The 22,951-nt window shown below is 61.6% G+C and overlaps 1 protein-coding gene across 3 annotated transcripts in view; it reads right to left on the minus strand.

Annotated features, from left to right (window-relative positions):
* Positions 1–22,951, minus strand: part of RASGRF1 (Ras protein specific guanine nucleotide releasing factor 1) — a 42,415-nt gene that overhangs the window by 10,853 nt on the left and 8,611 nt on the right. Inside the window, exons 2-18 of one of the 3 annotated variants that reach the window (XM_009469996.2) lie at positions 18,455–18,561; positions 17,374–17,521; positions 13,862–13,954; positions 12,396–12,649; positions 11,094–11,173; positions 10,418–10,611; positions 9,794–9,903; positions 8,525–8,643; positions 7,827–7,987; positions 6,681–6,744; positions 5,486–5,622; positions 4,695–4,777; positions 3,693–3,941; positions 2,916–3,286; positions 1,780–1,905; positions 1,009–1,179; positions 522–628 (exon numbers count right to left, since the gene is read on the minus strand). In XM_009469996.2, coding sequence (XP_009468271.1) covers positions 522–628; positions 1,009–1,179; positions 1,780–1,905; positions 2,916–3,286; positions 3,693–3,941; positions 4,695–4,777; positions 5,486–5,622; positions 6,681–6,744; positions 7,827–7,987; positions 8,525–8,643; positions 9,794–9,903; positions 10,418–10,611; positions 11,094–11,173; positions 12,396–12,649; positions 13,862–13,954; positions 17,374–17,521; positions 18,455–18,561 — 2,574 coding nt within the window. Of the gene's footprint in view, positions 1–521; positions 635–1,008; positions 1,180–1,779; positions 1,906–2,915; positions 3,287–3,692; positions 3,942–4,694; positions 4,778–5,485; positions 5,623–6,680; positions 6,745–7,826; positions 7,988–8,524; positions 8,644–9,793; positions 9,904–10,417; positions 10,612–11,093; positions 11,174–12,395; positions 12,650–13,861; positions 13,955–17,373; positions 17,522–18,454; positions 18,562–22,951 lie in introns of all 3 variants that reach the window. The other 2 variants (XM_087744212.1, XM_087744210.1) reach the window with 2 other exon arrangements.

The raw sequence follows: 22,951 nt of genomic DNA on the forward strand, positions 1-22,951 counted from the left end.
CAGTCAGGAAGGCACTGGGCTCATTCTGTCCCATTGCACTGGCATCACCCAGCCTGGGAGAGGCACGGGGGCTTCCCAGTGCCAACCAGTATGGCACCGCTCCCAGTGCCCCCAGCAACCAGCAGCCGAGAGGGACAGGGACAGCAAGGAAAGCCACCCAGTGTCCTAGCCCTGACCCCAGCCTGAAAGCCCCTAACAGGGATCAAACCCAGCTGCTCCACCTCCACCGAGCCCAGCTGGGGGGGGACCGCAGATCCCAGCTCCCCTCCTTTGCACACCGAATACACAAACACTGCAACCCACGCCTGGCCCCCCGCTCTGCACCAGGGGCTCCCAGCTCCCCCACCTCGCAGTTTTCATCTCCCCCCCCATGTCCACTCATTTGCTTAATTAAACAAGAAGTGCCAAATCGTCTTTCCAGATGGAGCCTGGCTGAGCCGCCCGGCACACAGCCGAATTCACACCAGCGGGGAGGGAGGGCCCCCGCAGCACCCACCACCCCCCCGGCCCCCGCCACCCACCTGCGAGTGTTTGGAGACCCAGTGCCGCAGCACGTTGAGGACCCGGTTGGTGGCCGCTCTCCGGATCACGAACTCCTTGTCTCCATTCCGCTGGTCCGTTGGAAAGCCTGAAACTGCCAGCGATCCCTTAGCACAGCTACAGCTCCGTCGGGAATCGCTTATGGGTATTTTCAGGACTGCTAGAAGGAGCAGCCCCGTCTTCCCAAGCACCCCTAAACTGCCTCTTAAACACAAGCGCCGGGAAGGCTCCGTGTTACGAGGCAGCGGGGTGCTCAGCCGTGGGGGCGAAGGGTTCAGCTGCCGGCAACCTGCACGTTCCTGGGGCACCCAGGGACCACAGCCCGGAGCGGGCGGGTGCTGGGCTGTGTGTGCTCTGGGCACCCCTGGCGGGGGCTGCCTCCCAGCCGAGGGCAACCCAGCCAAGTATGGTAGAAAGAGGCACCCCAAAAACACGTCCCCGCTCTCTCGGCAGCCCGGGGCAGGGTACCTGCGCTGGCGAGGGACATCCTACGGTACTTCTCCTTGGTGGGGGTCCCCTCGTTGGCTCCCGCCGTGGCGATGGCGAACGCGGAGGCAGCAGACAGGGCGCTGCGGGTGCTGTCGAGCTCCCGGCAGGACGTCATGACCACGCCGTTGTTGTAAGAAAACAACGAGAAATCTGGGGGGAGAAGAAAGCCAACACCGCTCTGGCTGCCGCCGCAGCCCCAGCCGGGTCCCCTCCCCCAGCCCCGGCCCCCCTCGCCAGCCCCCAGCACACAGGCAGCCCCCCGGGTCGGGACACGCCGGGAACGGGGCTCATGGGGGTGGTGGGTGCAGGGGCTGGGGCAAAGAAGATGGGCAGCTTTGGATGCCACCATGCCATAAGAATTCATCCAGCACCGCTTTAGCAGGAACTAAGCCGACAGGGTGCAAGAGAGCGTTAAGATAGCTACAGCGGAGACCCGAGCAGATAAATCGATGCTTGATGCCAATCCAGGCTCTCATCTCGAGCAGCGTAACTCACTCCTAATGCACCAGGTCAGCCCCGGGAGGGGAGGAAAGGGGTGAGAAGACCCGGTAAAGACCAGGTCAGCAATATGGACTGGAGAGTTCAGCATTCCCTATCCCCTTGCAGGAAAATAAAGGGCAAAGTCCTGCTCCTTCTCACACCTGCTTCAGTTTTATGCCTGCGCCTTTAGCATCTCTGCATGGCCAGGTTCCAGGGCAGTGCGCAGCCCTGAGCGACCCCGCGCGGGACGGGTCTTGGCTCACTTGTTACCTGATGAATTTTTGCATTTGATGGACTTAGGAGTCGTCGGAGATTTTGTTGGGGAAGTTTCAGCTTCTGCTTCATCGCTCTGGTTGGGATCCGTGTCTGACTCTTCCCTGACAGAGACCTCCGAGCCTGGGAGGAACAGGGAACCCCGTCACCAACACCACTGGACATAGGCACACTGCAGCCGCATTTTAGCTCTTCCAGATTTTCCTAACGTCTGGATCATTCCAGCTGGGCACACAGCAACCAAGTACAGGGAAGGTACAGAGTCTCACAATTGCTTTGGGGTTTTTTTGGGGGGTGGGGGTTTTTTTGGGTGTTTTTTTTTGTTTTGTTTTGTTATTACAACTCACTCAGCTTTCAGATAGCACACAACCCACAAGAGGCCCGAGCTCTCCGTGCTGTGTGTGGTGCATGTATTGCCAGCTCGGAGGCTCTGCCCGGGGCTGGCGACGGCGAGCTGGACCGCAGGCGAGCTCCAGCCCAGGCACCCCATGCATGCGATGGGGTGGGATGCGGTACCTCCCTCCTAGGGCGCAGAAGGTGCTCACGCAGCCCACGGTGAGGGAGAGGATAATGTCGAGGCGCAAACAGGGAGGCTGCAGCCTGTTCCCGTTTTCATTAAAGACAGGGAAGCTGCTGGCAGTGCCGGAGTCGTGCACACATCCTCGCTGGCAGAGGGGTCCGGCCCCGAGGCAGCCGCCCCGCAGCCGGAGGGCGCCAGCTCGGGGTGCCGAGTGTGACCCCGGTGCAGACGGGGCAGCGCGAGCACTGGGCTGGTCCCTGCACCGCGGGTGGGGAGCGCAGCTCAGCCTGCAGCCACAAACGCCGCGGCGAGTGCTAAAGGCAGAGGGTCCCTGGGTCTCCACTGCTGAACGGCTCCCGTGGGGCTATGGCAGGAGGGAGCCTCGTCCTCTGCTACGGTGCCGTGCTCCAAGCCGTGCCCGGGCACGGCGGTGCACGGATGCTCAATGGGGCGATGCCCCGGGGCTGGGATGCTGCAAAGCCCCCGGGCACGGTGTGCCCGATTCCCCGCACATGTCCCTGTACCCCCCGCAGAGCACCCACCAGAACCGGCCCCCTCCCTGCCGGCTGCCGGGACTGGACGCCCACCCACCTGCAAACCCACAGCAACTTACTCTGCTTGCTCGGCTGCAGCTCCTCTTGCTTTTCTGAGGCTGCTTCTCCTTCGTCAGGGATTTTATTGGGATAGTTACTGGACACGTACAGTTTGTTTATGTCCAGCGTGGTCTTACTGAAGGGAGCCATGGAGGAGTACATGCTTGCATAGCCGTTGGAGGAGCAGCTCAGAGCAGCCAGGTCCAGCGCCTTCCCTCCTGTGATGATGGGGATGTTGAGGGAGAGCTTCCTCCGCCGGCTGGGGGACGAGGACTTGGTGATGGAGAGCGGGGGAGGCGAGGAGAACTTGCGGTTGGCTCTGGGGGACTTGGGGGGCTCGCCGTACAGCAGCTTGTTGTTCTGGCTGTTTGCAAACAGGAGCTCCAGGGACCTTGGCGGAGAGACAGGGAAAGGCTGAACTCGCACCTATTCTGCCTGAGAGGTTGTGGAGATCCCCCCCAGGAGCTCCAGCGGCACTGGGTCTCCGGGGCATCCCCCTGGGCACAGCAGAGCCAGCGTGCCCCCCCGCCACCCCGCTCCCACTGCTCAGCCCTCCCAGGAGCAGGGACACCCGCAGAGCTCAGGTTTATCTGCTTCCCCGATTTGTGGGTGTCACAGCTCCCGGGGACCAGGTGAAACGGCCCTGGAGCGGCCCCGGGGCCAGGCAGGTCTGGGGAGCAGAGGACTGACTCGGGGCAGAAAAGGGGACGGAGGAGCCCCCCCAAACTCTGCCAGTCCCTTAAGGGCAGGACAGGTCACCGGCATGGGCACTGCAGCGATGCCGCGCGCAGCCTCACCGTGCGGGGATGGCGCTGATCGGCTTCTTGTAGATCGTGATGAGCTTGTCGAGCACGACCAGGGCGGTGGTGAAGACGCGGTACGAATGCAGGAACGTGTTCAGAAAGTCAATGCTCAGGAACCGCAGGTCCGTCAGCCTCTCCAGGAGCCGTTCCACGCTTGCATAGCGGATCTGCAGGACCTTGCAGGAATTCATCGTTTTACTGAACCTAATGTCAACATCATCACAATACAAGCTGGCATCAGACCTGCAGAGAAACAAGATATCTGTGGTTCCAGCCTGGAACAAAACCAAGAGCTGCTTCACGCAAGCAGCTTCCCCCCCGAGATGTGCGGGGACCATGGAAAGTGGTACGGGTCCTCGGCAGCCAAGGGCTCTGTTCGTACGGGGTGTCCCTACGTAAGACGCAGGCAGGAACACTCCCGGGGAAAGCTAGGAAATCCGCACCCCAGAACGGGTGGGAACACTGCAGAGTGCTCAACAGGAAAACCGTGGAATGAGTGTCCCTGGGGACACCCACGAACCGAGACCCTTCCCCATGCGCGACGGCAGGCCCGCAGCAGCGCGGCGGTCGACGTGGTGGGGACGCCCCCGCGCTGCCCCGTCCCACCGGCTGTGCCCGGCCCCCCTCACCACACATGTCCCTCCTCGGGCCGGGCAGCCCTTGCACCCCAGCACCCAGCACGCAGAGCCCGCAGCCCTCTGCGCCCCTCTCCGCCGGGGTTTCACCCCCCCACCCCTTTACTATCATTATTTTTTCTCCGAGCTCTCCCCTTCAACTTTCGCACCTCCCCGAGCACAGTCCCACACAAATCTCCTCTCCCAGCTAATCAGCACTCCTAATCACCACGCTGGGAACAGCACACCCAAGGGCCTGAGCCCACGGGAAAGCCGCCGGGGTCCCGGGGCTTTCGGCAGCGTTTGGCTGCCGCGGGAGCTGTGCCGTGGGGCCGGGCAGAGCCCGGCGCTCTCCGCAGCGCCCGGCCGCGGCAGCACTCACTTGATCATCTGGGGGACGGTGACCTTGGAGTTCTCCTCGAAGGCGTTCATCATGAGGCCGTTGCAGCGGATGTTGTCCACGCACTGGAAGAGACACGGGTGTGAGGTGGGAGAAGGCGGCAAGGGGACGCAGGCAAGGGCATGGTACATGAGAGGTGGCCAGGAGGCAACCCCTATTTAACCAATAACTTTTTCTCTTCCTCCCACCTGGGAAAAAATATCTTCAAAGTCATTTGTACCAAGCAAATGAAGAGCAGGTATAAATCATTACCACGTGTCTGCATCAGAGCAGAAATCCAAACCACATATCCACACGTGCAGGCAGAGCGCGGCTACGACAGACCCTGCTCCCCCCTGCTGCGGCTTTGTCACCGTCCTCCTCCACCTCCTCCTCTTCGAGCTACCAGACACCAGCAAGCTTACGGCAACGGCCGGGCTCTTGGTGCACCCCAGCTCCAAGTCACCCTCTGCATGGAACTGCTCTCCCTGGGTGCCCAAGCCTCGGTGGTCCACCCGTGCTGTTCGTGCCAGCCCGATGCAGCGAGGCCTCAGCCCGCGGCAGGTCCCGAGCACCGCGATGGCACCGGGAAAGCACCCAGGGCGCAAACCCAGCCGGGCGCTACCGCCGCAGCCCAAGGGCTGGCAGCAGAAGCGCAGCCGTGCAGCCAGTGCCAAGTGTTAATCCTGGGTGCCCAAAGCCACTGCCGCAGCCTGCGTGCGGGATCCCAGGGGAGCTGCTTGTCCCTGGGGACTCTGCACCCCGACACCTCCTCCCTGCCGGGTCCGTCCTACCTGGCTGATGTCACTGGTCCACGCAGCCTTCTCCTGCCTGGACGAGGCCACGAGGATAACCGTGAAAGACGAGGAATCTTTTGGCTCCACCACGATTTTGAAGTCAAGATGGTCAATGTCTTGCCCCGATGCTTTTGCTTTGGAATAGAAAAACCACACACAGTGATTGTGGAAAGATTTCCCCACCCCTCTCCCCCAGCACAGGTTTTATTAAAGTTTTAAGGAGTTTGTCGCATTTTGCAGGTTGTCTGCGGTGAGGACGTGACAGGTTTGCTGGGCAAAGGCTCCGCGTTTGCAAAGTAAAGTCTGCACACCACGAGTGCAGCACGGCATCGCTGCCGGGGCCCCGGCGCCATGTGCTGGGGAGAGCCCGGCTCCCCGGCACGTGTTAGAAAACTCGTCATGAGGACAAGAGAAAGGAGCCCGTGCTTTTTCACAAGTCTGCAGTTAAGTGGGCACAGCTGACGACGTCCAGCATCTTTGCCTTTTCCACTTGCCAGCACTGAGCCGTGACGCTCGCTGCCTGCCTCGGGAAGGTCAGATTTGCATAAATGTGCATCTGTTTGCTTCACAGTAAATTATTTACTTAATTAAATCCAGCCAGTAGATCATGACTTCCTTGAATCTATTCAGCATCTGAATTTGCTCCAGCCCTGCTGCAGGTGGTTTTATGCCACGCGGACGGATGGCAGCAATGTCCGGGAGGACACCACGTCTGCGACAGGGGACGCGGGCAGTGCTGGCCACGCTGCCATCGGTCCCCAGCCCTGGAACACGGCAGCTGCCTCCAGCTGGGGAAAACATTGCCGGGGCTGGCAGCAACCTCGGGCCAAGGCCCCGGCGTTAAGTGCAGCCTCCAGCGGGACCCGCACCACCGGCACCTCCCCGGCCACCCTGGGTGCGGGCTTTGCCCCCCCTGCAATGGGGTGACCAAGCTGCAAAACTCAAAACTGCCTGTGGTGCGCAGCGGGAAACAGTCTGCAGTGCTGGTGGTGCCGGCAACCTCAGCAAAGAGGGTCCTGGAGTAGCTGGGACTTTGCTTTTTGAGGTGCTCCTGTCTGCTCAGCACCCACCGGGAGATGCACAAGACAACCCCCCTGCCCCGCACCCACGGGTGGGGGCTGAGCAGGGCCCTGGGCATGCCCCAAGGGGCAGCTGCCCGGCACGGGGCTGCGGGTGGGCCGGGGGCACCTACCGTCCTCGTCGGTGCTCTCCTGCTCCTCTACCAGCGTGCAGTCGATGAGGGAGATGACGCCGTTCTGCAGGGGCGGGAGTCAGGGCTCAGCGGCAGGATCCCCCCGGGTGGCTGGGGGCTGCCCCAGGCCCCGGCCCCCCACCCCGCCTCGCAGCCCACCGCCCCAGGGACGGGGACGGGGCAATGCTGCCGAGGGCTTCCCACTGCCCCGGGGACAAGGCAATGCCAACAAGGGTTTCCCACCACCCCGGGGATGGGGTGATGCCACCAAGGGTTCCCCACCGCCCCGGGGACGGGGCGATGCCGCCGACGGTTCCCCACCGCCCCGGGGACGGGGCGATGCCGCCGAGGGTCCCCCACCGCCCCGGGGACGGGGCGATGCCGCCGAGGGTTTCAGCACGGCTGCATGCAGCCCGCGGCCAGCGCAGTGCCTGCTTTCTCTGGGAAAAAAGCAGTTGCTGACTGCTGGGATATCACAGTTTTCCTTGTATAACCGATGAACTAATTTGTTTATAAATTATTTAATATGAGCTTTAAATTAAATTTTCCAAAAGTCTGTTGTTGTAATTATCAACTCTTTGCCATGGACTGTAATTTTTCAAACTGATAATTTAATGCCAGTAATGAGCAATCTCTGTAAGATTCTTGCTCAATTAACTGCAAAACTTCCACCAACAAAAGCGTGAGGCTTGGGAGCGGACTGGAGGAGACTGTGAGCGTTATGTACAAACGTAGGCTATAATTTAACTTTCTCACTGAATAGATTGTCAAGGTTTCTGCTGCAAATCAGGATAACTTCTTTTATCGAGAACTTGCAATTTCTCATCTTTGCCCGTGACTCAGAGCTCTGCACATCACTGACAAGGACCATGCGAAATAAATCCGATTGCCTGCCTGTTCCCAGCCCGGCACCACCAGGAGGCTGCAGCCAGCGCAGGGCAAGGTGGTCCCTGGACCTCGGTGTCACCGGGAGACCCCGGTGTCACTGAGAGAGCTCGGCCAGCTCGGGCTGCAGCAGTGCCAGCCTCTGCCCCCTCCCCATGCACCAGCCCGTGCCCCGGCACCCCAGGCAGCGGCACCAGCTCCAAGCCCGGCAGCCACCGGACCCTTCGCTGGGGGCCGCCGAGCCCCCGCCGCCCTCCGCACCTTGGTCAGATGCAGCTTGCCCCCGGAGCCCCTGGTGCAGATGATCAAGTGCTTGGAGAAGAGGAAGCACTGCCGCTCACCCTCCTTCTTCAGCGAGAGGGAGCCCAGCCGCCCCCGTGTGATCTTCCCTTTCTCCGACATCGGCACTTGGATAAGGGAACCTGCGGAGGGGAGAGACCCGTCCCTGCCATCGGCACTGGGGGCAGCTTTGAGGGCACAGTCCCTGGGAGCAGGGCATCACTGCGGGCCCGGAGTGGGGCAGGGGCAAGCACGTCCCCAAGCACCAGGACTGGGACTGGGACCGTCCCCGTGAGCCACCGGCTGTGCGGGCTATCGGGGCCCAGAGACCGGGCAAGCACCAACCACGGCCCCCAACCCACCCCTGCACCCACCGCGCGCAGGTGCTCCTCCGGGACCGAGCGTGCCCAGGAGGTCAGGACGCGTCCCACTACTCCTCCGGTGGTAGGAAATCCGTAACGGCTAAAATGCGCGTTCTGCTCCGTGATGCAATAAAATCCAGTGCCGAGACTGTCTGAAAGTGAGGTGCTTCGGAGCAGAGAAAATCCAGAAATGGGTTGTATTTTTAAATTTCACAGCTCACCGGACCGCGCTGCGGAGGGATGCGGTGCCGGGGGGCCGGGGGCTGCTGGGCTTTGCGTTAACCGTGGAGGGGAGGGATGTCGATGCAAAGACCGTACCTTGTCTTACAAAAGTCTGGCTGGTGTCCAGCAGAATTTCACACCCCTCAATAATCATCCTCTCTATCGCCAGATTTTTTCGAATATTTTCAGTCTCACTCACTTCATCGTGCATTATCCTGAAGGAGGGGGAAGAGAAATGGGAGCTCGGATGAGATTTGCACTTTTCCCAGCAGATCCCTTTTAACGGACCGGAGGGGCTGCGCTAGGTAAGACCAAAACCAAAGGAATATCAAGGGCATTACAGCAGTCATCTGTATCTGCACAGGCCCAGGAGCTCAGGGGGTAACCTACACATCAGCCTGCACTGTACCTCCGGATTGGTAAATACTGAAACGCAAGTGCTTCTTACTCAGAAAGCACAAGATTTGGATTTAGTGACAGGCAGATCCCCCCCGTCACCAGCCCCCTCTGATGTGCCTGCTCCTTGAGGAGTGGGAAAAGGGATGGAAACTCTTTACGGATCGCCTCGGGACCGAGGAGTGCCGGTGGGTTTGGTGCCATTGCCATACGCTGGCACGGGACACACAGAACGCTTTGGTCCGTGGCCTGTGGAGGGAGAGGATCAGAAATGGGGAACCGCGGCTGATTCCCGGGTGCTCGTTGCAGAGACCTTGGAGGACCCAGCCCCCCTCCCGGATTTGCACAGGAGGGCAGGAGACGGCACTGGAACGCCTCAGCCTTTGAAACGCAGAGGACGAGGGCAATGGGAGGGCAGGTCCTGGCTAAAACAGCGCGGGGCACCTTTGGCGCAGGGCTGCGTTTGCTGCCCGCGCCCGAGCAGCAGGCAGGGTGCAGGGGTGGCCGAAGGCACCTGGGCGAGCTCCCCACGCCGCCACCCACGGCACCCCCTGCACGACCGGGCCGATCTCCCTGTGCCAGCGGCTCACGGGGGGAGTCATCCTTGTCAGGGATGGCCAATGGGCTCCGAGCGAACCGAGGACTGAGCTCCTCCTGCATCCCGCCCCAGCGGGACAGCACAGCCCGCCCGTCACCATCTCCACCGGCTTCACCCTGCGGGTGCTGTAGGAGCACTCGGGCCAGCCCAGTCCCACCAGCACGGCACCCTCTCCAAACCCTGTGGGTCAGGGTCTGCCTGCCCCAGCCCCGCTCCCTGTGCAGCAGCAGGGCAGCACACCATGCCAGCAGCCTGGCCGAGAGCCCCTCCACGAGCCCGAACCACCTGGGTGCGAGAGCTGCCCCCGGTCCCGCAGCCCCAGCCACCGGGACGGGCAGGGACAGGCAGGGACAGGCAGCGGCGGGTCTGACCTGGACAGCTCTTCCAGCTTGGACTTGGCGTAATCCAGGCTGTTCCTCTCCACGTGCTCGTGGGGGGTGTGAGCCAACAGCTCGTGCAGCGTCAGGATGTACCTGGGGATCTGCGGCACGACAGACCAGAGCGGGGAATCAGCCGCGGCACAGCGCGGGGGCGGGCGGGCTGGAGGGGGCACAGAGCGCTGTGGGTGCCCACCCTGCGCTGCGCCGGGAGCTGCCGTGGCCAGCGACACCATGCCTCGGATGCCCTGCTCTGGGAGGTTATGAAAGCTTCAAAGCTCTTCGTGCTAAAACTTAATGAAGAGGGGGAATGGTGTGGGGGTTTGCCCAGGACTCTGCTGTGCCCCATCCACGCCCCAGCAGCACAGGGTAACTGGGAAGCCAGCAGCTTCACCCAGAGAGTCCTCCCGCAGCACCGACGAGCTCCGCAATGGCCTGAGCAGGTCCCCGGAGCAGCGTGGGACCACACGGGGTCCAGCCCCAGGCCATCTTTGCCTGGGCTTTGCCTCCCCACCACCCGATGCCTGCTGTGGGGCTGGGGTCTGCACCGCCCAGCTCGTCCCGCACCGCCAGCGCTGTGGTGGCATCCCTGGGGCCGATCCCGGCGCCAGCCGTCACCTGGAACATGGGGTAGGTCAGGAAGGTCTCCAGGGTCCTCTCCTCGCAGTCAGGCTTGGCCTCGTAGTGCTTCAGCAGCTTGTCGAAGTCCCGGTTCTGCTTGCAGTGCGCCAGGATCTGCAGGCTGTACTGGTGGTTCCTCACGAACTCCTGGTAGATGTTCAGCATGGGCAGCAGGATGTCGAACAAGTCGGCTGGGGGCAGGGAGGCGGTGGGGAGGTGGGTGTGCTGGTCCAGCCCGTGCCCTGGGGTCCCAGCACAGCCGCCCCGGCTCAGGACCCTCCTCGCCCCCGGGTCCCACCCAGGGCTCCCCCGGGGCCTCGTGCTGCTTGTGCAAGCCCCAGCTCTGCCCAGTTTGGGTTTTAAAGACACCCTGCAGAGCCAGCTGAGGGTCTAATCGGACACAGCAACGCTCTTCAGCACCAGCTCTCCCGTGCATGGTCCAGCCCACCCCTTCCACCACCCGGCAGAACCAGGAGCACAGGAACTAGGTTTCTCCATTTTTTTTGCTCGGGTCCTCACCCCCGTGACCAACACGAAGAAGTGACGTGCTGTGCGATGCCTTTCACTGCTGCTGCCAGTTAGCAAAACCCCTGTTATCGTGGGAGAAGGAGCGCAGGCTCGGCTTCACCAGCGAGCGGGAAGGAAACGCGGCGAGGAGGCGACAGGCACTCACCCAGCACCAGCGTCGGCCAGCTGGATATCCTCGCCTTCAGGCCTTGGTAAAAGATTTGGTGCAAAAACATGATCGTTTCACTGAAAGATAAACCAAGGGGTGAAAAGACAGATGAACAAGCAGAAAATAATGAGTAATTAGACAAAATCACCAGCCCAGAGGGGAAGGGGAGCCCTCGGACTGGCTGGGGGTGCAGAGAGGGTCCCAGAGGCACGCAGGGAACGGTGGAGGAGGACGGAGGAGGAGAGGGAGGAACCGAGCAGCCTGAAGCTCCCCTCAGAAGTCAACCCCGAAATGCAGCGGAGCTCCACCGTTCATTCTCCAAGAGACCCCATGGCGAGGGACCTCCTTCAGATGAGACAAGGCAGAGGAGGGGTGCCCAGCAGCATTCACTCTGCCTGTGCTGGCCCTAGCCAAGGCGCTGGCTTCACACAAGCCCAGATGTAGGGGAAAACTGGAATTTGGGTTCTGGAGTTTGGGTCCATCTCAGCTTCCAAGGCAGGCTGGCACCCAAGGCAGCCCGGGGAGCTCGCAGCAGCAGCAGCAGCAGTAAGGGCTGCGGAGAGGGGCAGGAGCGAACGCCAGGAGCAGCAAGCGCTGCTCCCGGAGATGCTCCCCTCCGCAAGGGGCGGGTGGCCGGCACCTCCAGGGCTGGCTGGTAAGACGTGCCGTGCCGCCGGTGTCAGTAGCATCCACGGGACGGAGCTGTTGCAGCTGCTGTTAAACATGGCGTATACTGCTGACACTTGGCATCACCGTGGCCTGGCTGGAGTCGGTGAGTGCCACCTCCCATCCCCGCCAGCGCCCAGGCACAGCCGCTCTCGGCACACTTTGCAGCGGCTGTGACCCCGTGTCACAGCTGCAGGAGAGGCTACGCCTGCCCCTCCATACCACCTCCCATGAGAGCTGCATCCTCCTCGCTTCACTAATCCGTCGTTACCTATGGGCTGCTATGAATGCTGAAGGACACCGTCCCCCCCACTGCCAGAGCCAGGACCTCAGACAGGTTCCTGGCAGCCCTGACCCGCTACCGAGGCCCTGGAGCATCGGCCCCCATGGCACCTCCTCGTGTCACTGCCAAGCGCTCAGCGGGCTGCTCGCGCAGGTGTCCCATGGGGATGGTGAGCTTCCATCCACGGCTCTGGGGGCCAGGCTGCAGGCTCCCGGGGAGCCCCCTGGCACCGAGCGCCCCAACACCCATTCCCAGGGGAGGGCAGTGGGCTGCGGACACCAACACCTGCTTGGAGGCCGCCGGCTCTGCCAGGGTGCCACAGAGCTCTTGGAGCCCGGGACGGCACTCACCTGTTGAGGAATATGCTGCTGACATCGTCATGCGTGATGGGAGGCTTCTTGGAGCTGGCCGCCATCCGCAGCGGCCGCAGGAAGTTGTTGACGAGGATGTGGAGCTGCTGGACGTACTCGGCCTCTGCCTCCAGCATGCTGAAGACGACCTGGTTCCTCTTGCGCATGCTGTCGGCGTGGGGGGACCTGATGTAGTCCTGGATGATGGTCTTCCACTTCCTCCGGCACAGCCAGCCCCGCAGGAAGCTCTGCACCTGCCAAGGGAGCAGCGGCCGCGTTAGGGTCGGGGCTGGCGAGCCGGGCAGGCGCCGCGTGCTCGGCACGGTGCAGGGGCCGCGGCTCTGCTGCGAGGTCTCCCTGGCTCTGTGCTGAGGTGTGCACGATGGTGCCTGTTACTGGTGCTGCTCTGAATCCTCCCGGCTGGGAAACGAACAATAACTCATTTAAATGCACTTTCTTATTGCAGACAATGTCCTCTTTTCCCTTTTACAGGGATGCACGGAAGACTCCTACAAGGAGCAAGGATCCCATGTTAACTCCTGACCTCCCCAGCACAGCCACGACACCGGGCACTTCCCTGCCAGCAGGACCGTGCGGGTACGGAGACTCCCAGCCTGCCGGGTGCTCAGCCCTACCCAGCACCCCCCAGTCACGCGGTGAAGCCGGGCACCAAAGCCCCCCTGGAGCCAGCACCTGTCTGGGCACCCATACACACAGAGGAGTATTAAGACACCTAGAAATCCTCCAACCCTTCCTCATGTAAATGTGCATCCACAGCACATCCCGGTGCGCGCCCGGAGCTCCGGCCATGTGTGCGGCTGCTGCCCGCTGCCCCAGGCCCGCAGGGTTCAACCCCCCGTCCCCTGCACGGGGCAGCGGGCACCCAGGGACAGCAGAGGCTTTCCTGGGGGTCGGCTGAGGGCAGGACCCGCTCCCCGAGCAGCGACAGTGCCGGTTCCCTCCGCAGCACCGTGGGGAGGCCAAGGCACCTCCGTGCTTGCCGGGCTCAGGGCATCGCCTGCGGGAGCGGGGTGCACGGCAGGCAGCGTCTGCTGGCGAGTGCAGCTTGTTCTCCCCAAGAGTGCCTTATGCGGAGCAGATTTCCTCACCGGGTCTGTTGCTCCCTGCAGGGCTTGTTCTTTGCAAAAATAAGAGATGTAACCGCAGCCACGGGAGGAGGAGATGTAAGAGGTGCTATTTGTGCATGAGCTGGCACGGGCAGGGATGCCTCATTCACCAGGGAAAAGCAGGGCGTGCCCCGCGGAGCAAACACAACCAACAGAAGGGTTTCCAGGTTTGCAAAACACATTTTCCTCCCAAGAAAACCCCGTTAGCAGAGGCACCTCCTCAGACAGCTCCCCCAGGCCAACCGCTCCGCCGGCCCCACACGGAGCACGCCTGCCACGCCGCCACGAGCACCGGGACCCCGCCGAGCGCCGGCTCCGGCCCCCACGCCCCCCACCCACCTTCTTGATTTTCTTGATGTCGCTGTCGTCGTCACTGGGCGCGCTGGTCTGGCCGGCCTGGATGCGCTCGTGGTCCTTGAGCAGGGAGGCGATCTGCGGGTACAGGGGGAGCGTGAGCAGCTGCGCCGCCCCGGCACCTCCTGGCACATCCCGGCACGTCCCAGGAGCTGAGGACAAACCCTGCTGCCGCGCGGTGCCGGGGAATGGCACACGCCTCCAGCTTAACTACAGATACAGGGACATATTGTGCCGATTCTGTCTTAATGGGAGATGGGTAGATGGAGCAGATAAAGAAAGGCTGCAGAGCCGTCAGGGTGCCGATGACTCCCCGGCATCGCCAGCACCCACCGAACACACCACAGGGACGGGGACCTGGAAATCCTGCCAGGTACCCAATGCAAACCGCAGCCCTGTTGCCCAAGAAAGCCTTCATGGGCGAGTCGTTAAAAAACAGTTGGAGAGAAAATGGCAGGAAAATCTCAAGTCATTGGCACCCTAAAACTTGCAGACAGGGACGAACTCTCATCCAGTCACAGCCTTCCAACACAAACTGGATCGAATCTCGTTAGCGTCAAGCATTTGAATTTTTACTGTTTCTCGCCTGTACTTTTTCTCACTCCTCTGCTCATTGCCGTGTCCCTGCCCCCTCCGCCGCAACCATTTCTAAAGCTAGAGGAGAGGGCAGGAAAACAGGAAATGTACCATTCAGAAACAGAAAATTGGGAAAAACGCGATTTGAATTTTGATTTTATGGAAAATAATAAAAATAAGAAAACAATGTTCAAAGAGTACTTTCCAAAAAGTTTTGGAGAGAAAGGAGTTGAGATCTTTTTCAGCTGGAGACTCTGCCTCCCAGCGAGGCTGGGAACTGACGGCAGCGGAGCTGCGACACCCACCAAGCGCGTGGGTTTTTTGGTGTCTGGACTGGTGGGAAGGAAAGCAAAGCAAAGGCCGAGAGGAGAGGCTGCCGGGGGAGGAGGACGGGGGCAGGAGCTGCTTCTGTGCACAGCCACAACCCGGGAAGAGGAGATGACTTCCACAAAATCCAAACTGTAACAGAGCGTCGTGTGTTTTCACGCCATAAGAAACTAAAAACCGCTGTGGGTCAACGCCGTCGCCGTGTCTGAACAAAGCTCAACAGCCGCCTCTCGGCGTTGAGCTCGCCCAAAGAGAGCCAGCCCTCGCAGCGCTCAGCGTGGAGGCATCTCCCCAAACCCGCCAGGCACCAGGAGGGAGGGAGGGCGCGCGGGGCTGGTGCCGGGTGCGGGGCTGGGGACAAGCCTGACGCAGCCGGCCCCGCGTGTGCCACTGATGCAACCCGGCCGCGGCTCAGAGGGGCTCGGCCGGAGGCACTGGGGCTGCCCCGGCCCCCCGCACCCCCGCTCTCCCAGCACAGCCGCCCCCAGCGCCGCCGGCCTCGGCAGGAGCAGCCACGCGCTGGAGACAGCGGCTGCGGGCTCACAGACACCGATTCAGCTCCTGCACAGCTCCATTGGCTTCACCCCATTTTATTACATGGGATTAGATTTTAGAAGAGATTGTAGAGACTTTTTCCTCTCCCTGTGCTTTCCTACGGAGCCTCAAGTCACCAAACATCCCCTGCATCCTCTCTGCGTTTAAGTGTTTGCGAGCACCGAAGCCATTCCCTGTGCTGGCTCCAGGAGCATCTCAGCTGGGACCCATGGAGCGGGTTTGCCAGTGCTATGGTTTTATTTTGGTTTCTTTTTTTAAAACTGAGTGAGCAAAATTTGCACATTAAAGTAGAAGCTGATTATTTGATCTCTGCTTCAAAGCATGTGGAAGAGTAGAAAAAAACACAAACCAATACAAGGTAAAATCAAATGTACCTGGGCACAGGGGCCGGGCTGCAGCTCCGCCGAGCGTCTCTGATCCCGACCCCTCAGCTGATTTCAGGGTTCACAACACAGCTCCCACCTCCCCCAGCCAAAACTCGTCGGGACGCTCACCACCCTGCTGCCGCTGCCGCTGCCGCCACCGCTCACCTAGCCTGCCTCTTACCCGGCCACGCTCCCAGGGGAGCAGAGCTCGCCCGACTCGGAGGCTGGACCGGACCTGGGAAGCTCCCAGCCGGCGCCAGACCGGGGTCCCAGGAGAAACCCCCCCACCGAGCGGGTGCCGCGGGCTGCGGCCAGGGCGGTTTTGGGGCTGATCCTGTTCTGTCGGAGAGCACAAATTCAGCGGTGCCAAAACCTCTCCTGGGAAAGGCTTGCGGCTCCCCGGTCCCCCAAGACTAAAAGCAGCCTTCAGCGCACTGCCTGCCCTGACTCGGGGCCGGGCATTGCTATTGACCTGCACTTTTAAACTCAAATACTAGAAATATAAGGAAAACACCACCATAAGGACACGCCAACCCACTCCTGCCCTCGCCGCCTCTCCAATTGCCTCCTTCGTGGCAATTTTGAGATTTTGACTTGCTCAGGGTCGATGTCTCAGCCCAGCAGGCAGCAGGACCTGCTCCCGGCTGCCTCCACCACGAAGCCGCTGCCTGACCCTCCCTGCCAGACACCAGGAGGGGGCCAGCGGCAGCACTGGCTTTGGGGGGCCCCACGCCTGCCGGCACCAACACCCACCAGCAGCCGAAACCCACGCGGCGAGAGGGCACCCAGGGCCGGCTGCAGCCCTGCAAGGCGGGTGGCCAGGCAGCGCGGGGCATACCCACGCCTCCGAGCATCCTCTTCCCCAGGTGCCTTAGAGACGCGAGCCTCCCTCGGCACCGCCTGCTGAGTCATTTTTGCATTTTGTTGCTTTGTCTGCCATAACCCACATCGTGTCACCCTTCCTACAACCCAACACCGCAAACTACTGAACAGCAAACTGCTGCAAGAGCTTCTAGGACAAGCGGGGGCAACAGGTTTTACGGGCCGCTCTCAGTGCAGAGACGCTCCCTTCTCAGCAAAGTGCCCAGTAATTCCCTGACGTACTCGGGTTATGCAGCCTGCCCCTGGCACAGGCTCCCTCCCGAGGCCACAGACGCCTCTTCCCTTTTTCGGCTACTCCACTAGCTTTGCCGCGCCTGGAAGACGTTACCACCAGGCATGCAGAGGGCTCTGATCAAGGTGGCTGGGATGAAAATGAGGAAGGCCAAACAGTAAGACAGGGAGTTTCCATCCCTCCCCCAGTACCTACTCCTGAACCCAAGGGACCGGTTCACCAGCGCGTTCCCCAGCACTCGTTGCTGGAGCAAACCCTTCCCTGCCCCGGCAGCGTCCCGGGGCCAGGGACCGCACTGAGCCCCGTATACGCACCGTGCCGGGGCGGCACGGCCGCGGGGCTTGCCACACGCCTGTAAGAAAACCCTCCAACAAAGGCAATGCCCTTGTCCCTCTCTGCAAGAGAAGGGGCCAGCCCGATGTCGTTAAAACAAGCATAAATACGCCTGCTGTGACGCCCCCCGGTCTCTGCCAGCGCGGCGATGCCGCCTGCTCGCCCGCAGCCCGTGGGTCACCCTGGGGAGCAGCAGCGCATCCGCGGGGCGACACCGGGCTCTTCACCTCGGCCTTCAGGCGCTCGATCTCGATCTCCCCGTCCTCGATCTGCTGGCGGAGTTGCTTGGCAACAGTCTTCTCCGTTTCCACAATCTGCAGGAGATGGAGGTACTTCTGCATCAGCGCCTCGTGCTCCGTCGCCAGGTTCCTGTAGCTGCAGGCAGACACGGCCATGAGCACCTCCCTGCCGTGGACCCGCCACCATGGCCCCCCGGGACGTGCACATGAAATTAGGTGCCCGCACGCTGCGGTTTGCTGGGGGGGGTTTCTCCTTCCCAGCTGCCTACACGCTGCCCTTGCCCCTCCGGCTCGGGGCACCCGCAGGGAGATGGCTCCCACAGTCCGGGGTGCTGCTACTCAGACCAATTTGGAGAGGACTCGGGTTCCCCACGAGGGTGCAAACAGAAAAGATAATGCAAATTCTAAGGAAATGGTAGGAGACAAAAAAAAAGAAAAACCCATGGCCAAACCTCTCTCACCTAACACATCCCAGAAGTTTAACGAGGAGGGCACTTGTGGCACAAGCTCTTACGAACGTCTGCTCTCATTAAGGTGCTGCAGCAGATGATTTTCTCTTATCTCCCACATACAACACTCGTCTGCCCCCCTTCTCGCTGCCAGCCTGGCACCCTCCTTCACCGGACGCGCGGCTGTGCCGTGCTGGCTCCTGACCGCTCTCCCCTGGGCAACAAGTGGGCTGCGCTCGCCTTCCCACGGCACAGAAAAACCTCTTTCTGACCATTTTTGTTATTCCAGATGAAACCCTTCCCGACTGTCTTTGAACCCAATGGTGAACCGGGCATCCCTCCGGCACCAGGCTGGGACAGTCAGTGCCAGCCGGCCAGGTTGGCCGCCCTGCACGGGACGGGGACAGGCGGGCACAGGGCTGGGTGCGACGTGTCTGAATGCAGCCTCCCATGCAGCACAAGGGTCCCCAGCATGGGGCTGCAGGCCAAAAGCGCTCTGCTTTGCCTGCCAGCAGCGCCCAGCTGAACGGCTCCCTGCCCGCAGCCCTGCCCGCAGCCACCCTTGGGCACGGCTTCACCTCCGACACCCCCCGTCCCCGGGTCTGTGCGGAGGGCGATACCTGGCATGAGCTATGGCTGCCACCCACTCGTCGCAGTCCTTGGCATCCTCGGTCCTCAGCTCCAGGGTCTTCTGGTTCTCGTGGTTGAAATTAACGGTGAAGTAATGCTGCGGGAGCAAACACAGGGTGAGGCTACCGCTCGCTCGCACAGGGCTATTAGAAAAGTGCTTTATGATCCACCACAGGTTGCTTAATTTAAAAAACACATTTTGAACCACCAGGAGCACGGCCGAGACGTGCTGCCCTCAGCGCTCTGGGAAAAGCTGCTCCTTGCCAGCAAGGCAGCACAGCCGTGCCGCGGGCGAGGACGGGGCTGAGAAATGCTCTGGGGGGAAATCCCGCTGGGCAAACCTAAAACCACCGAGGACCAGGAGGCTGCAGGCCTGAGCCTGCAGCAATCGCCTTGGGGACAACCCTCACCCGGGGAAAGGGGCGGATGAACAAGGGCGTTTAGCCGGACCCGGCACCGGGCTGCCTGCATCCCTGCCTGCGCAGGCAGCGAGCACCCTTGGGCAACAAAACAAAGCCCCGCTGCTGCCTGGGGCTTAACGCTGGGCAGAGCCCCGGTCCCACGTGCTCGCACAGCTCGAGCGGGAGGCTCTGATGGGCAACGGTGTGGTAGGACTCAGCGCAGGGCTATATTTAGCCTCCCTTGACATTTACAGTATTTGTGCTAATTGTGTGCGGTGGCAGCCCGCGTCGGCTGGGGTTTGTGCTGCTCCTGTGCTTTCCTGCAGTCTCCTAGGAAACAGGTACCACGCTGCAGTGCCGGATACTGCCCAGAATAACTGGGCTAAAACGAAACCCACCAGAAAAAGCTCATCCTGACATTATCTGCTCCTCTGTTAGGTTTAACGAGGGATGTGCGTTAACAACTATCTTGGCAAAAAAAACCCCGAACCCAACCTGCAGCAGCCGCTTGCTCCCTGGTGTGAACCCCGCTGCTCCCCAGGACGGCAGGCAGCAGCCGGCTGCGACCGCAGACCCTGGCGCACCATGAAAGCACAGACGGGCACCGCACCGCCGGCAGGAGCTCGCGTGGGAACCTGCTGCAAGGCGGGGCTGCAGGCAGGGACGGGCAGGGCAGTGAAGGCAAGGCCGGCACTCACCCGGTGCAGCCGGGCGGTCCAGCACCGTCACCACCGCTGTGCTGAACATCGGGGGTACTGCTCACCGCACCTCCCCAAAACAGGGCTACGTCTCCCACCCCTGCCCTCCCAGCTCTCCCCTGTCCTCCCCCTCCCTGGGCATCTTTACTCTCGTCCCCTTCCCATCCTTAACAGGCCCAGGGGTGTTAAGGAGAAGGACCTCCAGATGGGTGCAGGAGGCCTTCAGTGAAACTGGGATGCAGGGCAGCAGCCGGCCACTGTTCCCAGGTGACTCCAGTGCAGGCAGCACGGACAGACAGACACCCAGCTCCCCCACTCAGCACCATGCCCACCTAGGGCTCATCTCGCTGGGCGACAGCCTGAGAAACACCCCCAGAGCTTCCTCAGCCCGTCCGGGTCCTGCAGAGGAGAAGGGGGAGCCCGGGGACCCCGCGCTGCCTGGGGCCACGCCAGAGCCCTCCTTCGGAAACGGCTCTTTCGCCTTCGGGGGGCAACTGGTTGTTCCTGCGACCCCGCAAAGATGCGTCTCCTTTGCTTCTGTCCGGGATCCTTTAGGTGCAACATCTCTCTATTGCTGACCCTGCGGACAAGTTTTCTCCTTATGGAGCCCTCTCCATGGTAAAACACGCCATCATCCATCTCCCACCCCTTCCCCAACCCGCCGCGGCCAGGCTGGCGAGAGCTCCAGGCAGCCGGGCTGGCAGCTCGCCTCTGTCTGCGGGACACGTCTGGAACTGCAGCAGCTCCACAGCCCTTCGCTTCTCATCCCCTTTTCTGCTCCCTCCCACCCCCAAAGGCTTTTATTGGCAACAAGACATCTCTGACAGAAAATTCACCAGAAATTTTTGGTCTCTGAAACTGTGCGGGTAGTTACGCCTCTCTGCTTTATGCCCACCTCTCTTACATCCCTTCCCTTGCAAACAGCATTAAAAAGAGCTTGTCAGATTGGCAAGTCTGGAAATCCTCCCCCTTAACCACCGACTCAAGTGTATCACCGGCCATGCCAGGGCACCGCCGCGCACTCACTCCCCAGCCCTGGCGTCCTGGCCGCGGGGACGCGAGGGGTGGGAAAGCCCTTGCTCAGCCCCGGTGCCCCCACGAGCTCCCAGGTCCCTTGGGGGAAGCAGGGGACGATGCAGCACCCGTGTGCGCTCCCATGGGCGAGCGCGCCCACTCAGAGCCCTGCGCCCACAGGCAGGACCAGGCATCATGCCGGGTTAGAGCACCCCGATCTTACCCAGGGCCCTCTGGAAAAGCAGCACCTCTCACAGCTTCGGGACCTGTCGGATTTTAAAATAAGGGGTGGCAGAGCCCGCGGCAGGGACCGGGGCAGGGACCCGGGGCAGGCACCCACCCTGCCTCTGTCCCTGCTTCACCCACCGGGTCCATCGACCTGACACCAAAAGCGTTTTGTCAGATGGCTTCTGGCTCATCTGATTTAAACCCAGAAACTCCTGCAGGTTTTGCAAATGGCAGTTTCAACGCTGTCAGCAGCAGAGCCAGAAGATGTGGGGCCAAAAGCTTTGCGCCACGGCCGGGGGCAGCTCTAGCAGCCGCTGCAGGGCTGCGGCCGGGACGGTTCGGTCCCGACCGCCGCTCCGTGTACAATTAAGAGCTGGTTCCTGCGAGCACACACGTGGCAGCTCCCCGTGTCCCTCTGATTTATCCCCATACAATACCCAGGAAGTGCAGCACGCTTGAAAGGAGGAAGTTATTTTATATTTGAATAATAAAACTCCCACCACCTTTTATCTCCGCCTAAATTATGATCCTTCTCTGTTATCGCAGTGACACATCAAACCCGACAGCCCGGGAGCATTTCCAGCGACTGTGCTGGGGCCGAGGCTCGGTGGCAGTGTGGCCCCGGCCGAGCAGCAGGACAGACCCCGGGACCAGCTGCTCACCGGCACCGGGCGGAGAGCAGGGAGCAGCAGGATCAGCCCCTGGCTCCAGCATCGCCCCATGCCTGGCTCCCCGGGGCAGTTAGAGCTGCTGGGCCACCCCTGCCCGGTGCAGAGCACGACTTACCCACAGCTTGGGTTGGCTTCTTCTCACACCCGTCTTTTGCCCATTTGGAGACCTCATTAGCCACGGAGGCACTGACACCCCTTGCTCAAGCCACCTCTCACTCTGCTTCCTGACAAACTGAGCAGATGCAATTCCTTCAGTCCCTCATTATGGGGCATTTTCCAGCCTCCCCCATTTCCGTGGTGCCTTCGGAGCAGCCGCTGCGGGATGCGCAGCCCCCGGCACAGCGGGACGCGTGGCCCCTGGCACTGCGGGGGTGTTATTTCAGGAAACCCCTGGGGGACGCAGCAGTTCTGCCTGAAAGAATGACACGGGAGCATTCCAGGTCACAGAGTGAAATGTTAAAAACCCACCCACGGCCAGCAGCAGCCCTGCAACCATTGCCCGGCTTGTCCCGAGCCCGGCCGGCTGCCGGCAAGGACGGGCACTGGCCACCACGGGGGGCAGCTACCGAAACCCCTGATGGGCAGAGACCCCCGGGCTCGCTGGGACACAGCCTGTGATGCCTGAGACCCCCGGGGCCTCTCCTCTCTCCCACCCTAACTCAGGCTCGTGGCAAACCAAGCGCTTGGCACCCCCTCGCCCCGCACGGCTCGGAGGCTGCTCTGGCCCCGGAGCTTTTCACTAGGGGAAGACAAAGCACATCCCCGGCAGCCAGCGGGAGCCGAATCCGTCCTGCAGACCCCAAGCCGCCAAGGCTCACAGGGAGATGGCTGCAAGCGTTTTTCAGCAGAGGCAAACAACGTCTTCTGCTTCAGCCTCAGAAACTCCAACGTTTCACCGTAATTCAGCTGGAGGCAGCCACCGGCATGGAGGATTTCAGCTCCAGCAGGTAGATTGCCGAAGTCCCATACCTGGACACCGAGTGCTGTCGCGAGAGGCGTTGGGCACCCGCAGCTCGAGAGGTGCCGGCAGGAGAGGGCCGGGCCAGGCCATGCCTGCGCGGGCAGGGGCTGCTCCTCCGGGGACCCCCAGCAGCCGCCAGCTCCAAGACCATTTCCAGCGGTTGCTCTTGGGGTGCCCTGGGTGTGCCGAGGGTGGCCCAGCTGGGAGGGACCTGGCCCGGCACCCACCACAGTGCGGGACCCCTGAGCCCGCTCCTGAAACTCTGCTCCCTCTGTCACTTTTTCTGCAAAAAATCCCTGGCACCGGCGTGGCTATTTTTACTGAGAGGAGAGTACAATAGCGAAATGCTGCTCAGGAGCTATTTCTGCTTCCAGAACCTCAACAACCGACTTTGAATTAATGAAGGAGACTACCCGAGTGATTAATGTGCAGGGACTATCTCCCCAGAAATGTCCTCCCGCGTGTCTGATGTCCCTGGGCTGGCACGGTTACCACCGCAATGGTTCTGCCCTCC

This window comes from Nipponia nippon, unplaced genomic scaffold (assembly GCF_047370975.1).
Source record: "Nipponia nippon isolate SJK-2023a ecotype South Korea unplaced genomic scaffold, ASM4737097v1 scaffold_9, whole genome shotgun sequence".
Classification (NCBI taxonomy): Eukaryota; Metazoa; Chordata; class Aves; order Pelecaniformes; family Threskiornithidae; genus Nipponia; species Nipponia nippon.